The sequence below is a fragment of the Paroedura picta genome, chromosome 4, assembly GCF_049243985.1.
Source record: "Paroedura picta isolate Pp20150507F chromosome 4, Ppicta_v3.0, whole genome shotgun sequence".
Taxonomy (NCBI): domain Eukaryota; kingdom Metazoa; phylum Chordata; class Lepidosauria; order Squamata; family Gekkonidae; genus Paroedura; species Paroedura picta.
Genome location: NC_135372.1, coordinates 56,062,409 through 56,080,601, shown reverse-complemented (window position 1 = coordinate 56,080,601; position 18,193 = coordinate 56,062,409). Strand labels below are relative to the sequence as shown.

At 42.8% G+C, this 18,193-nt stretch overlaps 1 protein-coding gene across 4 annotated transcripts in view; it reads right to left on the bottom strand.

The window, feature by feature from the left end:
* Window positions 1-18,193, bottom strand: part of SLC44A3 (solute carrier family 44 member 3) — a 133,616-nt gene that overhangs the window by 38,654 nt on the left and 76,769 nt on the right. Inside the window, exons 1-4 of one of the 4 annotated variants that reach the window (XM_077332949.1) lie at window positions 11,036-11,276; window positions 9,045-9,152; window positions 4,960-5,102; window positions 4,399-4,535 (exon numbers count right to left, since the gene is read on the bottom strand). In XM_077332949.1, coding sequence (XP_077189064.1) covers window positions 4,399-4,535; window positions 4,960-5,102; window positions 9,045-9,152; window positions 11,036-11,062 — 415 coding nt within the window. In that variant the 5' untranslated portion in view covers window positions 11,063-11,276. Of the gene's footprint in view, window positions 1-4,398; window positions 4,536-4,959; window positions 5,103-9,044; window positions 9,153-11,035; window positions 11,277-18,193 lie in introns of those variants that run through there. The other 3 variants (XM_077332950.1, XM_077332952.1, XM_077332951.1) reach the window with 3 other exon arrangements.

The following is an 18,193-nucleotide window of genomic DNA, read 5'->3' as shown; positions in this document are numbered from 1 at the left end:
ACTTGTCAGGCTGCAACTTCAGGTTTTATACATGGAAATACTTCTATGTGTAAATGCATAATTTATATACATAAACACATCTAGAATGCCAAGTCACCGCCATTGTTTAATCCAGTACTAGAAGTTTTGGATAACAAAATTAGATCACATTCAAGAATCTTTGGACTTCAAATGGATGGAGAAGAGTTAAAAATTAGGAGTTATACTGACGATATTGTGGCTATGATGACAAAACCGGAGCTTTCCATTCCCAGACTGATGAATTGCTTAAATGATTAAAAGAGGACTAAAGTTATACTATGAGGTCAAGCCAAAAGAGCTGGAAAATGTGCAGAACAGGGCAACCAAAGGGATCATACGATTAGAATGCTCTCTAGGGCCTATTATGCACAGAGGGGAAGGTCCACATTCGAGGTGGAATGGCGGCGGCTAAAATCACCAATAATGCACGCCGCCAGCAGCAGCTGGGCGCAGAGTTGATGTAGGCCGCCCAAAAAGCTGCGTTAGCGAAACGCGGAAGAAAGTGGAGTTTCCCGGGCGACCAGGGCGCAACCAGAAGTGGTGCCAGAGTGGCCGCGTGCATAATCAGGGAGGTCCGTGGTGTACAGGACTTCTGGGTGTGCTTGCTCTCTCCCCTTCCGTGCCCTTCGGTTCCACCGGCAGGGCCTGAGCCTGTGCATGCCGTGGCCGCCCTTGCTTGGCGGCCCAGCCTCGGTCAGCACCGCGCTCGTCTCCCTTCCTGTTTGCTCCATATTGCTCCCTCGTCGGCCGCAGCCAGCGGCTGCTCTGGGATTTGCTGCCGTTGCGTTCCGTCCCGTCCGTTTGCAGTTTGCCTCGCTTCTTTCTCTTCCGCGTTTTGCCAACCGCCGTTACGGCAGCCATGTATAATAGGCCTAGATGAAAGGCTAAATTGTTTGGGCTTTTAAGTGTGCCAAAAAGACAATTGGTAAGGGTTAGAACTATGACAGCAATATACAAAATCATCTAGAGAAAGTGGATAGGAACAAGGATATTTCTCCTCCCGATAATGGAAACAGTCACATAATAATACTGAAAGCAGTAAATCTGGGACAAGCATGATAAACAATTCTATCATAATGCATAATTAACATTGTGACCATCACTGGCTCAAACAGCTTTAAAATGTGATTTTACAAAATCAAAAAGAGATTAAACATGATAGCGAAGTCAAAATTCCAGGCTAAGAAGCCTTTGAATACTGTGTGATATGGGGCAAATAGGGGTTCACAGAGGCATCTGGCTTGCCACTGTGGAAACCAAGATGCAGCTATAAATAGACCTTTGGGCATCACTTATCAATCAGGGTTCTGACATTCTGATGAGTAACAGTTAGTATAAATGAAGATAATGCCAGATAAATGAAGCTGAAGAGTTGGATAGAACAGGGAAGGGTTAGGCAATAGAGGTGGAACAGGTAAGACAAGGCCAAGATGAATGTAGATAGTGCATCTAAAATATTTACACGTTTGCTTCAGTGGGAACCTCAAATAAATCTGGAACTGATTTGATATGTCAACCACTGATCCAATCTAAGCTGTTTCAGTGAAGGCCATAATAACATTCAAATGGGTGTAGGTCTGAATCAGCACAACAAAAGAAAATCAGAGTCCAGTGGCACCTTTAAGACCAACAAAGATTTATCCAAGGCATGAGCTTTCGAGCTATAAATGTTCAAATATAGTGAATTAAAAGCAAGGACTCTGCCCACATTAATTTTATTCTCCCCCCACCCCAATATCCCCCAAACCAGGGAACTATCTCAGGATGCACAAGGAGACTTTGAACACAGCAAACAGCAATCTTCTGTACCACATGCCAAATCATCTTGGAACTTGGAAAAGTTTACCAGTGATGTATGATATGACTGGGTGGTGGTGGTGGTGGTCTACCATTCATAAAGAAAAAACAAAATACCTACGCACCAGCTATTATACTTTTCACATTGTTAAATGCATAAGGTAAAGGTAAAGGTATCCCCTGTGCAAGCACCGAGTCATGTTTGACCCTTGGGGTGACGCCCTCTAAAGTTTTCATGGCAGACTCAATACGGGGTGGTTTGCCAGTGCCTTCCCCAGTCATTACCGTTTACCCCCCAGCAAGCTGGGTACTCATTTTACCGACCTCGGGAGGATGGAAGGCTGAGTCAACCTTGAGCCGGCTGCTGGGATCAAAAACTCCCAGCCTCATGGACAGACAGCTTCAGACAGCATTTCTGCTGCCTTACAACTCTGCGCCACAAGAGGCTCTTATGTTAAATGCATACATGCTCTTAAAAAAATCTATGGTGGTAGAAACTCTGCTAAGCACTGAGTCGTGCAACTTTCTGACCTGGCCAGGCCAACAATTTCATTTATCAAATGGTGGAAGAACCTACGAGAGGCTCAGCCATACTTGACTAAATATTGACCAACAGAGAAGCACTAGTGGGTGGGGAAGTGGGGACCCTGGGAGGGAGTGACCAAGTCCTCCTAGAATTCCTTTTGAGATGGGGAACCAAGGAAGTTTGTAGTCAGACATGTACGTATGTTAAACTTTCGTAGGGCAGACTTTTAATAAACTCAGAGACATGATGAGAGTCATCCCATGGACCAGAATGCTGGAAAAGAAAGGAGAAAGTGATGAGTGGCTCTCCTTAAACAAGAGCTATTGCTTGCTCAAGCCATGGCTATTCCAGCAAGATGGAAACATGGTGGGGGAATCCAAGAAGCCTATTCGGATGAACAGAGAACTTCAGGAGGAGCTAAGTAAAAAAAAAGGAAATGTTCAAGAAATGGAGGAATGGAAAGACTTCTACAACAACTACAACAACAAGCCTTTAATAGCATATAAAAGTACAATATAAGAAGGGAAAGTGCAAAAAGATCCGCTGCTAGTGAGAACAAAGGCAAAGATCATGCTTTAGACAATACATTCACGATTTCTCATGGCTAGATGTAAAAACTTTGCTACTGGTTCAACTATATCAGGGTTCTGAGATGTCAAAAGAAACTGATTCTTTCGTTCATCCGAATGCAGTTCTCTTTTACACAGCAGTGAGTTAAGAAATTTGGCTCGGATCGAAGAATAAAATGGACAATGGAAGAAAACGTGTGTAATTGATTCTATACAGCATTGTCCACATGGGCACAACCTAGCTGAATACGGGATCTGTTGAAATCTCCCATATAGAACAGCAGAAGGTAGAGCATTAGCTCTAGCTAACATGAATGCTCTACGCTGTTGTGGGATGATTAGATGGTAGAAGTACGCAGCTAGGGACTGAGAGCTTGGTGAGATCCCCAAGCTCAATGGCGAGCAAATGTTTCTAGCTTTACTGCTAAGTTCCTGCAGTCCTATGTCTAACAGTCTGCGTTTAATTAAATTAAATGCAGTCTTTTCAGATATCAGATACAAGGAGTCTAAAGATATCCCTATCGATTTAATTTTTCCCTCAATGTGTCCTAACCAAGTAGATGACTCATGTTCAGATAGCATGAGGGAAATTAGACTATTGGGGTAAGATCTAAAATGAATGCGAAGCCAGAACTTGATTGTTAACAACCATGCTCTGATTTCCAATAGTCTTTGGCTGGTTTCTAGACATAGGACTGTGTAAGAGACACAGTTCGGGGTCCCAAGGATTTTACGAAGAAGGGTATCTACAGGTTACTAGGCATTGTGGGTCGATCAACAGAGAGGTCAAAGCTCGGAGTGAGTTGAGACTGGCCAGTGGAGCCCACTAGAACAAGAAAAACTTCTTCAGATATGGTGGGGAAGGCAGGAGAAGAGGCAGATTACAGGCTGGATTTAATACACCATCACTTGAAACAGGAATGGGGGAGGAAGCTACAAAACCCAGAGTAATGTAGGGTTTAAAATTTCAGAGTAGCATTTGGGAAGTTCAGGTTTAAATCCTTCCTGTCATGGAAGCTTACTGGGTGCCCCTGGGCCAGTCATACACTTTCAGCCTAACCTACCTACCTGAGTTGCTGTGAGGATAAAATAAGGAAGACGGAAGAATTATGTAAACTGCTTTGAGTCCCCACTGTGAAGAAAGGAGGGGTATATATAAAGTAAATAAATAATACGTCTAGCTGAAAACTGGGAGCAGATTAAATGTAGATTGGTTGGTAGGCGCAAAGGAGAGAAGAAATCAGGGAAAGGTAAAGATATGGGGGTTGCCAGGAAGCAGGAAAGAAGAAATGGTTAGAAAGTTAGCTGCTGGACCAGGAGAGAAGGAAGGATGAAACAGGGAGGTGCTATGGGGGTTTTCAGGGAAGACAAGAAATAGTGCAAGACAGGAAAATGCAAAGCCACCACAAGTCCTTGCAGGTCCTTCTCCTCTGTATAAATATATTACTTATACATATTAAAGAATTAATGTACTTTACCACATACCATTATTATCTGCAAAAAGCTGGATGTCTTCCAATGAATTAAGCTGCTCTTGTGGACAACTTGATACACACAATGCAATTGAGTTTATTTTAAGATTTTTTATTTCCAAGTTACAGGAATTCAAAAAGAATATGAATCTAGGACAGAAAAAAAGAATATTTCCATTATATTTCTGTTTTGCCACTCTGACAATTCAGCAAAACATTAAAATGTTAAAATCTTTTTAAAAGCTATTTTCTCACTTGCTTCATAATGCAGTTTTCTCATTCAAATACAGATTTATACAATCGATTCTGCAAGGTATGATTTTTAAGTACTAGATTTCAGTATGATAACTGGACCTTACTTATTCATTCCTGGGCACAACTTTTGCTTTTAAGGTATTTATACAATCATGTTTTGCAGGACAGTCACTGTGGGTGGGCAGGTAGCTGTGACTTTCCTTCATTCTGTGGAGGGACTTGATGGCCCTTTCCAACTCTATGATTCTATAACACACGTGTTATTTCCCACGAATTTTGTTAATAGCACTGAAACCATTTACAACGCAAGTATACTCACTTTTTGTTTGTCATGTCCTGTCCTGACAAAGGGGCACCTGCTACAGGAGTGTTCTTCCGACCACAGATGTTTCCATAGCTGTCATATCCAAACACAAGCCTTTCTGCAGCTCCAGCTGTTATAGCGTAGCCAGTTATAAACATCTATGAGGTCACATATTAATCTGGTTATTCTTCTGGGTATTTACATAATGCATATAAAATATCCTTAAATGCCTTAATACTATATTAATCAGTTTAGAGAAAAACATCTCTAGAGAACCACAGAACAATCATTACTCTATTTAGGATCAACAAGAATGTCCAAATCTTGAAGAAGATCTAGGTGACGGTGTAACACAAAAGAACTCCATGTTAATATTTTCCCCATTGTTTTCCTTACCATAGTTCTGGGATCTTCATGTATATCTAGCAGCAAACTATACAGACATCTAATTAAGCAAAGCAGCTAGCAGGATCAGGTGGTGGAGTACCATCACTAGCACAAAGAGCATAAACGAATGCCATCATATTAGCAATGGGATCTGACCTTGGCCATACTACCAACATAACAATAGTCTCTGGCTATGCTGCACAGGGATAGCTATGTGCCATTTTCAAAAGCAAATAATAGAATCAACTTAGATGACGTTGTGGTGGTTAAAATGATAAGCAATAATATGGGAGACCCCACTCAATCATGGGTGACCTTGGGTCAGTCATTCTCTAACAGCCGCTGTTATTTTGTGAAGATAAAATGGAAGCAAGGAGAACAATGCTGTAAAGTGATTTGGGAGAAAATCAGAATATAAATAAACCAATCAATCCTGTAGAAGTAATGTCAGCTTCCACAAATTGGCTATTTCTTATAGGAAAGCCAAAGACAAGGGTATTACTATTTAAAGAGCACTAAAAAACAAAATGACTTGCCAGTTACTAGACTCTACTTGAATGACCTTGCCAAAACCCACCACAATTAAAGCTGAAATATAACCCCAACTTTATGTACTTTAAGCAAACAAAACTTAATATGTACACAACTAATTAATACTATATTGGTGGCCAAAATTTATATTCAGACATCAGGAACAAATCACAATTTGTTCATGAGATGGAACAACCCTGACAACCACAGGCTCTTACTCATAAACCAAGATAGGGTTTACAGTCCTGGCTTGTGACCAAAAAACAACTCCCAATTTGTTAAAGTGTGTGAATGTTAAAGTGTCAAATGTCATTTAAAAACGGCACTTTGTAAATCAGGATAGGCAGCTTCATTACTGAGGTAAGAAGAAAAGGTTTTTCCACTCATATCTTCTCCATTTCCCTTCTTCAATGGAACTATCATCCAGTATGGCTTTTATTTCACAATCACCAGCATGGTGTTTTCAGCAGTCAAAAGGAGCCCCCTTCTTTCCAGTGGAAGAACTTAAAAGCTGCAACTGATCCCTATGTGTACCAATGAATGCACGCCAAGCAATCAGTGTGTACAAGTCTCTACTATATTATGTATGTACTAAAAATCAAGCCCGCTGTATGCTAAATACAGTGGGCTCTAGCATCATCTTTTGGGGGGCCCCTGGCATGCCGGTGGCCTCTCCCCATCCCCCCGGGACCCTGGCCGTGGTGCAGAGAAAGGAGCTGGGTCTCTGCTCCTTTCCCAGGCGGGGAAGCCTTGTCTCCCGCCCCCCTCCCACCCCAGGCCCCGGCTTCCCGGCTGGAAAAGGACCTGGCCGTGGCGCAGGGAAAGGAGGGTCCCAGGAAGCCTCATTTCCCACCCCTCCCATCCAGGCCCCGGCTGGGAAAGGAGCAGGGCCACCGTGTCAGAGACGCAGCATCCCTGCTGCCTTCCCAGCCAGGAAGCCTTGTTTCCCGCCCCCTACCATCCCAGGCCCTGGCTTCCTGATGGGGAGAGGAGCAGGGCCGCCACGTCTTTGACATGGTGGCCCTGCCCTTTTCTTCACCGGGGACGTGCCGCCCCTACCAAGCTCCAAGGGAACTGGGTTCTTGGGCTGAGCGGGCAGTCCGGGGCTCAGGAGGCCAATGGGCTCTTTTCCTCATCCCGGACTGGGCCCAACCCCCCTTACTGCTTTAGTTATACTGCTCCCGGAGCGGTTTACAGAGGGATTTCCTTCTTAGAAACTGAAATAGCAACATGTATACTTCTCCTTTCCCACATGGCAAAGAAATCTGTGACAGAAATTTTATAGTTATGAATCTATTTAATTTATACCACAACCTTCTTCACCAAATGGGGACCCAAAGCAGCTTAGATCATGTTCCTCTCCTCCATTTTATCCTCACAACAGTCTTGTTAGGTAGTCCAGTCTGAGAATGTATGATTGGCCCAAAATTACCTGATAGGGTTTTACGGCACAGTGGGGATGTAAAGAGAAATCGGAGTCTCCCACATCCTAGTCCAATAGTCTAACTACTTCATTGCACTGGCTCTCATAAAGTAGCCAACAAGAGGTACGAGTTATTTAACATGGTTTGTAATATTAAAACAAAGATTAAAGGTTTCCTGGCAAACTGTAAATATAATATCAACTGAAGCATTACAGAACATGATGTTATGCCAGCATGGCATTAAGGCAGCAGATACACATGCCTCTTTTTTTTAAGGATTATTCTTCCAGATTTGCAACCGGTACCAGAAACATCAATTAATCTGCAGCTGTTAGCTTAATATTTAGCATTTATGCAACACTGTCATATACCTCAAGTCTCACTGCTTAACAATGAATAATGTATTGTTAGACGCCTACACATTTACTGGGAATACAATGAATTGAGTAAACTCGGCTTTACTTTCATGAAAACTTGTGAAGAATTGGCTGTAGATCGGCAATCGAAGGCATAATTATTTCAGAGTTGGCCTTTTTAAAGTCAATTGAGATTGTAAGCTGTGACTTCTTTGAATAGTAGTTAATGGAACTTAAATCTAAGTAAATATATACAGGATCAAATTGTGCAGGGAAAAATGCTTACATGTGGCTAAGCCCAGATCAGCCACACTGCTAGCTCTTATTATTGCTGTCTCTCAGCCTCAGTTTTTCATCTTTAAAACACAGGATCATTACTCAGAAAATAAATTATATAAAAAGTACATATCGAAAAAAATTGCAAATATATTCTTTATCTGCAGTGGCTTCTCATTCATTTCCACACAGACCACTGAAATTATTCTTCCATCTGTTCACGCCCACTTTCTCTCCAGCACATTCAGCCCTGTTCTCACCTCCCTCAAACGCCTCCCACTTCAAATCCTTCATCACAATTCACGTCATCCATGAAGCCACTGACACAACCTCTTAGTATTCATCTTCTGCTGAATTTACACTTTACAACAGTCCTCATGTTCCCCATGCATCCGGTTGACAGATGTGCTCTGGAGACCCTAAATGGAATTTATTTCTAGGCTTGATTCAGATCAGGACCACGATGTGTGCCAAGAGCAAGCTTAACTCTCCTCCAATGTTATTTCACCCATAAGTGAACTGGCCCTAAGCCTAACTACATAAAAATGGAAGAGGGAGTACAAAACACTGTGTTTCCTGAAGAAAGGATAGATAATAACAGATAGGAAACTGCAAGCATATTTTTCGTCTGTTCCTCTGTTCCAATGCCTTCATTGTTCTCCACTCTTTGTTGCTTTTTCTGTGTTGAATGACTATGTAACTATAGGATTATATAACTAAATTTTTAAAAAAATTTAAAAATCACATGCCATTGTTCACACACACCTCTGTACACATTGCTCACACAACCTGTGTATTTTCCCATGACTGAGACATCTATCTATTCTATGCAGTCTAAGAATTAGTTTTAGGTGTCAAGTTTTTCTTTTCATTCCGAGCAAATGGAACTGAATAACCAAATTGCAACACTTCAGCAGTTAAGACAGTGTTCCTTTCAATCCTGAATCTTAAATTCTCAGTTTAAAGAATTACTATAAATATTCAGAAAAGCAATGTAAAAATGTTACAACACCAGCATAAAGCATCTTGTGATACTACACTCCAAGATTATCACTCATGCCCTTTCATTACTAGCAATTTCATTAATGTTTTGGCAATAAATTTGTTTCTGTAGGAGACTACTTACCAAACCTGTCCAAAACAGAAAGAATAACATCAGCCAAAGGGAGTCTGTACACTTCCTGCACATCAATGGTTGCCACTTTCTTGGTTCAGCTAATCCACCTTCAGAAACCTAGTAATTAAACATTACATTTTAAAGAAAATATAACAATAAGTCTGGTATACTAAAAGAGAAGTTTCGTTAGGAAAAATGTGCAAGCAAATGTATGTTTACTCAGAAATTTTTCTGTGATAAAGTATGAAGTATATGAATAGTTGCTGTTGTCTACTAGCACCAATAACTACAGAATCAAAATATGTCACCATGGAACTAATATGCTGATTCATAATATCCAGTTCTGACAAGCAATCAATAGGTGTCTTCAACCTACAGTTGACAACTCTGGCTTGGGAAATTCCTGGAGATTTGGAGGTTGTGCCTGAGGAGTACAGAGTTTAGGGAGTAGAAAGAACTCAGTGCAGATGTAACGTCACACTAGGACTTCTGTTTCTTTGCCATTTTCTCCAAAGCAACTTGTCTCTGTAGTCTGGAGGGCACCTGTAATTCTAAGAGGACTCTAGGTCCCACCAGGAGGTTGATGACCTGAGTTGAAGAGGTGAGAGACTGATATGGGGCATATGGGTACCATTCAAATATAACCCCAAACCAATATCTGGTGCTGGATGTAAGTGCCTTGCGTTTATGAATTCCCTTTAGCTTCAGTGAAAGCCATAGTTTGAAAGTCCTGCACACTATGACTACAAAACATGTCTTGTTCACAGTTTATAATATTCCCTAATTTGAAGAAGTGGAAAGTTTGGCCTTTGCTAAAGCAGAAATAATGAATTGATTCCGCCAACAGAAGACAAGGACAGAAGTGGAAGTAGCATGAGAGCACAAGGGTTGTTCATGTCATATCATACCAAAGTTTACTAGGCAATCGTCAATTTCTTTCTACAACTGTATTTCACAAGGTAATGTGTTCACTTCTTCATTCTAGGCCAAATAAAAATATTAATGGAAGGTTCGCTTACGTTCTTTTGTCCTAGTTGTTTTGATAGATTTATATTAGACATCAATCCAAGCATAAGAGCAGACTGTGTGTGTGTGTGTTTAAATGTTATGCTAATAAAGCTGCACACCATGACAAAACAACTATCAGTATCATTTTTCTTGCTGTCCATCTGTTGGACATGCACCATATAATTATTTCTTGAGTTCGAATTAAGATAATTTCAATAAACTTAACAAAGAGCCCCACACCATTTTTTTATTTTATACCACAGGTTCTAAAGCTTTCAGCTACTGCTGTCCACCAACTATGCAATGCTCTCATCAAAACACCTAAATGTCACCCTCCCACACACAAACACACACCCTGAGGTCTTATGGCCCTGTTAGGAAACACTGATTTATACTCGTGTCCTAATGGAAACTTCCAGTGCAATTTGTTTATAAAATTACACACATATTTACAATTTTACGATGCAGCTTTCCTGAAAACTTGCACTTATTATATTATGAAAGAAGTTTGCTGTGGGTCCTATTTAAGTGCAGACCCCGTTCTCTCCAGGCACGCACCTCTCAGTCCTCGGCTCCTACCCCCACCCCCGTGAACTCTACGGCGGAGGCCTTGGGCACTGTGAGCGAAAGAAAAGCACCTGTCACTCTATAACGAGATAGCCCGCCCCGTCCCCAAACACGCAAAAGGGAGGCGCGAAGGGGCCGAGAGAGGCAGCAAGCGAGACCCGCCTAAGCGCCCCGGGGTCACCCTCAGAAACCGAGGAGGAGGCGGCGGCAGCGCGCAACTAGCTGTGGAAAACAACGCCTTGCCCTCTAGGGAAGCGCGGCGGCTGCAGCCACCGAAGCTGCCTTTTTCCCGCCTCCAGGAGAGCGGCTGCCAAAAACCTCCTGGCGCCGCTGCCGCTGCCGCCGCCCCCTCCCCTTTCCCCCTTGGTTCCCGCACAGGCCCCCTCCGAGCCAGCCTCCCGCCCGCCCGCTGTGTGGTCTCTTACCACGTACTCGCCGCTGAAGCACGCCATGCTGCTCCTTTCCCGCCTCCGCCTTCCCCGCTGGGGCCGCTTGGGCGGCACCGTCCTGCTTGGCCAGCCTGGGGAAGCGAGGCTCGCAGGTTGGGCGCGGACTGCTTGCTTAGCAGGAGGGAGGGAGGCAACCAGCCACCCACCCACCTACCTACTTACCTACCTACCAGGCGGCTCGCTCGCTCGCCCGCCCGCCCTCCTGCAGCCTGGTGCCTTGGCTGGGAAGCGCCGCCCTGTTTAACCCACCCCCTTTCGGATCAGAGATCATTTTTTAAATCCCCACAGGCAGAAGAGTTTCCCTTTTTGGCTTGCTTTGTGGAGATCGGTGCTAGTTTTATTTATGTCCTTACAAAGGCAGCAGAAGCACACGAGTACCAAAGGTCCGGAGCCAATTCCTCACCGCATAATAACTCAGAAGCATACCCGCTGGGCTTCTAGCAGCAATGGCACCTTCGGCCCCATCCTGTTCATATTCGCAGGGAAGCAAGGCCCGTTTTTTCTGTCTCGTTGGGTTTTTGACCAGGGAAAGGTCACAGAAGACTGCCACATGGTGCAGTTGTACATATGTGTTTGCATAGTACAGTGTCCAAAATGGGAGGGGGGGGAGACAGGTTCAAATTGTCACTCAGTCATCAAACATGGGTAATCTTGTGCAAGTCATTATCTCTCAGTTTAACCGAATTCACTAGGTAGGTGGGAAGATGCACAGGAGATATGCTCACTGAACTGCTTGGCGGAGATACAGGATAAATATATCTTGGAGAGATGTTTTGTGAGCAACAAGAATATTTTTGCAGGAACTGCAGCTATTTTACAGTGGCAAAAACTATATTACCTCTCTTAAGAAATTTTAAATGAAAACTCCTTTTTCTCACATAAAAAATAAAATCCATTCATTCTGCCAGCGTTCCTCCCCCACTAATCACTTCTGTGCCTTGGAATCCCAGCATTCTTTGCCCAAATTCAAGCAAATTCAAGCCTTAGGCATCTGCAAATGGTTTCTAACATTTTTTGGCAAGGTTCCAATGCCATAACAGGTGCATGACAGAACAGATCTTGAACAGGCAGGTATTACAACACCTCTGCATTAGGTGCAAACTGTATGCTTAACAAGGTTACCACCCTGGCAAATTAGGAGCAGTTAAAGAATTTGCGACAATCAGTACATAATACAGTAGAGATCTTGCTGGTCCCAGCTTTTAAATTACTTATATGTTTAGGTAATAAATGCTTCATGGCCATAATAGGCCCTATAAAGCAAGCTAGGGAGTTACTTGAGGGACACCATTAATGGCTGCAGAGTAAGATGTGGACAGTTTTGATCCATAGGATTGCTATGTTCTTACACGGCTATATTCATTTTAGACAGGCTTGTGCAGGAGAACTTCTAGTGGATTGTGCTCTGGGTTAACCAGTAGGAAATCGAGGCTTTGGGGTTTATTTGTTGTTGTTTTGCCTTTCGGGTGTGGCAGCTATTTCAGTTTTCAGAATTGGTGTAACAGAAAAAATTATACACTATATTTCTACAGAACGGGTGGCCATACTAATTCTCTTTCTACCCACAACCATCTTTGAACACCTACTTGCTGTTACTGTTTGTTGCCTCTAGCATTTTTACTTTTCCTTAAACTGAAATTCATTCCAGTGAACAATTCTGTCCACAAAAGAAATACATCTTCAGACTTTCCAGGACTTGTTTGTTTCCTAAACTGGAAAACATGTTTTGTCACTATGATCTCACTCAGCCATGGAACCAACTGTGCATCAAGGTCCAGAACAGAAAATTGGGTTCCTACCATGTTGAGTAGGTCACTGCTAACTGCTTTGCTACACAGCACCCCTTGGGCATCCAGTTAGATTCTATCAGGATATTGCAACTGAGGGAATTGACTTCTATTGTACTGTTCCAAAAAACACAAGACATTGAGGATAGGTGTCAGCAAAGAGGTCACTACCATATATCTGCCACATACTTTGGTCTTGCACTGAAGGTACTTGATGGATGAATGGTGGCTGTCAACACTAGAAGTTTCTTTGTGGGAGGCAGCACCTGGGAATCTTGCATGCCTGAGAGGAGCAAGGCAAGGGGCAAACTGGTGAATGCTGTAAGTGGATACTCTGGCTGCTTTGGCTGCAGTACAGGGGAGAGCTTACATACATATGTACCATCTGTATTAAGGCAGTATTTGTCTGGATTGTATGCAATCTCTCCTTAAATCTGGCCTGATTTAGCAAACTGCCACTATTGACATGCTGCCAAATTACCCACAGTCACCTTTTTGTTCTCAGCTGCTGTTGCACATATGGATCACAACTAAGAAGTCACATATTTGTGTGGTCCATTTATACCTTGCCTTTCTTCCCAATGGAAGAAAGCTTACATTGTTCTCTGCTCTATCCTCCCATCAACCCTGTGGGGTAGATTATGCTGAGAATGTGTGACTGGCCCAAGGTCACTCAGCAAGTTTCAAAGTAGGGATTTGCTACACTGTCTCTCCAGAGCTAAACATGCTTTCCATAATAGCTTCACTCAGGATGCTTCTGTAGAAATATGCATCTCAGATAATCAGTTGTGTGTCACCAGTTGTGCATTACTTTAAAAACAGACTTATTATCCTTTTATTAGTCAACTAGAAATACACAGATGCATAAGCCATGATCCTCCCTATTCCACCCTATCTGATTAATAGGTCACTAGAATAAGTGGCAACCATGATCTGGATATCTCAGGCTAGGTCAGTCTCATCAGATATTGGAAAATTAGCAGGGTCGGGCCTGGCAAGTATTTGGATGTGATTCCTCCAAGAATACCATTCTACCACCTGCACCAAGCCAAACTACTAGTGCCCTACTTAGCCCTGGAACACCTAGTCACAGTGATCCATGTGACAGTCACCTCTAGACTGGACTTGCTCTACACAGATCTACTATTAACCTTTATCTGGAAACTGCCACACATCCAGAATGCAGCAGCCAGGATCCTCACAGAAACACCATGGAGGTCCCACATCTGGCCCACTTCCAACAACCGCACTGGCTACGAGTGGAATTCTGGATCAGACTTAAGGTTTTGGTAATCACCTTTAAGGCCATATGCGGTCTGGGCCCCGTGTACCTGAGGGACTGCCTCACTGCCTATATTCCCTCACAAGATCTCTGCGCTCAACCACTTCCAACTGGCTGGTGTCCCTGGCCCTAAAGAAGCAAGTCTGACCTCAACCAGGACCACAGCCTTCTTCATCCTGGGCCCACCTGGCGCAATGAGCTCCCTGAAGAGATCAGGACCCTGCCTAGGCTATCACAGTTCCACCTGGAATTTCTTCTGCTGGGCCCCCCAGAAACCCCTTTCCTATGAATGGAACCCAACTTGACCAACCTATGGGACTGTATGAAAATGCTGTTGGAACTCTTGTGAGATCACTTTTGCCATTGTTGTATTTACTTACCTGTGGGACCGCTTGGTTGCTTATGCCCCCCTCAGGGCTCTTCACTCTGTGGGTATGAATCTACTGGCCCCCCAGGAAGTTCGCCTGGCCTTGAACCTGGTGGAATGAGCTCCCGGAAGAGCTGAGGGCCTTGCCGGAATTGTCAGCTATCCACAGGTCCTGCAAGATGGAGCTCTTCCACCAGGCGTATGGTTTTTACATTATTTTAACTTGTCAACTAATGTAAAAAATGTTTATACATCCCATAGCCTTTCCTAATCATCACTTGATATATTCCCTTGTCCTAACACTCTCTAAGGCTAATCATTCCCATTCCTGGACCATTCCTAAGATAAACCTATCTCTAAAACCAAAATGAATGCTAAGATGAATCCTCATTTATTTTACATATTTTGAAGAAACTGACAGATGCTGTTTACCATGCCTTGACTAGATGTTGCTGTATGGAATAACAGATCAGAGGCTACACAAGCTAGGAAAATAGTCACCTTATAGGATTATCAGATCCATGTATTTGACAGAGAAGAAAACTTTGTGACTGTTCTCAGGAAGACAAAATTAATAAAAAGAAAAAGAGACCTAGGGTTCCACTTATACATGGCTAATAAGCAATCACTGAAAATTTACAAAGGAAAGACAGGTAGCATGGTCTGTCAATCAAACATTACAGAAGAATCCCCCTCTTATATTTATTCTTTTATATTTTATTTCTTAATCTATTTAAGACCTGTATAAATCTGCCATTCTCTTAGACTAGGACTCAAGGGGCCCAAATTTTAGCCGATCTCACCACAAAGATTTAGGGTAGATGAAAGTAATCTGTCTGTCATCAGATAAAACAAAAATGTCAGGTCTAGATATTTAATTGTTTCTGTCAAGGCACTTCCAAATATAATGCTTTGTAGAGAATCAGTTCTGAGCAACCAGGGCCTAGTCTGCACACATAGGATAATGCATTTTCAATGTGCTTTGGCAGAACAGGAAAATCTACTTCTAAAGTGCATTGAAAGTGCATTATCTATTGTGTGCAGACTAGGGTGTAAACTGCATGGAGCTTTTATTCCAACCCCAGGTCAATTCAGTCCCTACCCTCTACACAGAATGCGATTTCTGTTTTGATTTTGGACAATTTTAATTTTCCTTCTGCAGCAAGAAGGATAGATGCAGAGTGACCTTACCTTTATTGTGCAATATCTTAGAGTGCTTTTAATGCTCAATATTTTTTAAAATCGAATTGAGAAAGCAGGCTGTTTTGAGTCTGGGCTTTGCTCCGTGGTTGAGAACCCATGATTGGCCAAAGCTCCTCATGTGACAAATTTGCCTTAAAGGAGAAGCCCCTAATTTCTCTCAACTTGTCAGTCTTGGATTTTTTTCTCCCTCCTCTGCCTTCTTTGATCCTCTCCCCCCGCCCCCATCCAAGAAAAGAAAGAGGCTCCCTGCTTGGCTCCTCTCCCCACCCCCTTCAAGAAAAGAAAGAAAGAGGCTTGGCTCCCCCCCCCTTCTGAACTACCCTAACCACGTGCAGAACACTTTCCTGTTTCAATGGGGGGGGGGGAAGAGGAAGACCCGAGTTCAAATCGATCTGAATTCAACAGGATTGACAATGGAATAAACAAAGTAAGTGCAGACTCTGCCTAGGTCCTACATGTCATTCAGACTTCTGATTGTCATGCTGAGTGCTACTACTCCACCTGGGCTAGTTGAGAGCACAGCTGTCAGTCCCCATAATAAATCTAACACTACAAATTTTGATATCCATCATAAAATGGAAGAATTCAAACAGCAAAAATAATAGACTTGTTGCCAAATTTGTTTTCAGTGTCCCAGTAGGGAGATGTTTCTTACTCAGAGACAACGGGCTCGCAAACTGATGGGAGATTCGACAGAGCACCAAGTGCTGCTTTTCTATCTGAATAATAAGCCTAGAAGGGAGGACAATCTTTAATATGCAGGGATGCACATGGGAAAGTGACCAGGGATTCAGGAAAGAAATAAAAGCAGGCAGCCATCCAGGAGAAAGCAACAATCTGTGCGTTCTTTGACCTTAGCAACAATATACTTGGATGTGTATGCCCTTGTCCAGTTATGAGGGGAAAGGGGGCCAAGACATTCTAGTCTGATAAAAGAGAGGCGATTCTGGCAGCCTGCACCCTCTATTAGTAATGAGCTCATTTCAAAGGAATGTAGCTGAACTGGACTCCCTTTAACTAAACCTATTGGTGGCTATTTATTAAGAGAATGAACTTAACATAATAAAGAACCGGGGAGAGAAATCTCTGTGCAACTTTTTCTCCTTATGTAAGCTATTTGTTTTTCCTCAAGTGGATTTGGCAAGTGTGTATGTTCACGTATGAAAAACAACTATGTGTAGATCTAATCCAAAAGCATTATTTTCCTAAACAGATCTAGATTTCTAGAACAACTAAACAAACATTACTGGCCTCAAATTAAAGGAACATCTTTTATGATTATAGGCACTTTAATACATGCTAAATAGTGCAGTTTCATTCCATCTGGTGACCGTTTGCAAGTGGATTTTGCCATTTCATACAATAAATCCATTTGCAAAGTGCATTGAAAGGGGATTGATATTGCATTATTTCATGTTCTCCCAGTAGGTGTCAGCAGAAGGCAATTCTAATCTTTTGTAGAATTATCATGAAAGATGTGTGGCAATTATGGGCATGAAAATATCTTAGTTTAGTGGTTAAGAGCAATGGACTCTGGAAAACCGTGTTTGATTCCCCACTCCTCCACATGCAGCTGGGTGATTTTGGGCCAGTCACAAATCTCTCAGAACCCTTAGCCTCTTCTATTTCACTGAGTGTCTATGGTGGGGAGAGGAAGGAAAGGCGACTTTGAGACTCCTTCAGGTAGTAAAAAAAGGAGTAAAAAGAAAACATCTCTTCTCCTTTATCTCATTGAGGCTGACATAGAAAAACAACAAGAGATAAGAAGAAAGTAGTTTCTTCCATGGAAAGTGGCTTGCCATTGGTCTCTCTGCTGTGGTTAACATAGAAAGATAGCAAGACCTGTTTTAGAGCCCCAGTGGAAAGGAGGCATATTATGTCCCCAAGCCCTTACCTATCATTTATTGATTTCCATCCCAATAGAAGGGATTTAACATCGGCTAGATGTAAAGCCCTGCCACAGCCATTCTTGAGGGGTAGTATAAGAGAATCCCTTACGCTGAAGGATTATGCCCATGTACAATGGAAGAGGTAGAATCTACAGGGTATGTTCTTCTTCTCTATCCCTACCATAAAGAGCTGAATTTGATTAGACAAATTATTAAATAGAGAAAACCTGTCTTTTTCAAGCCAAGTGGCCAAATTCTGTGCTTACTTGTGCAGAACCTGAAATAATATAATTGATGGTAATGTCATGCCTGCACCTGCTGTACCTGTGGTCAAGCCTCCAGAGGGCACTTCAGAGACCATAGCTGATCCAGGTTCACTGCCCGGGCCCAGCACTCTACCAGCACTGCCTGGAGATCTGGTCTGTGAAGATCATGTTGGGGATCAGGGCTGGCCCAATGCCCCAGAGGATAAGTAACCTTGTCCCCGCCAGGCTGCTTCCCAGCCCTACATGCCAGCATATGTGAAACCATGGGACAAGATCCCATCCAACCCAGAGGACTCACCAAAGTGAGTAGCAAAGGCAACAATATACAGATCTGACAGCT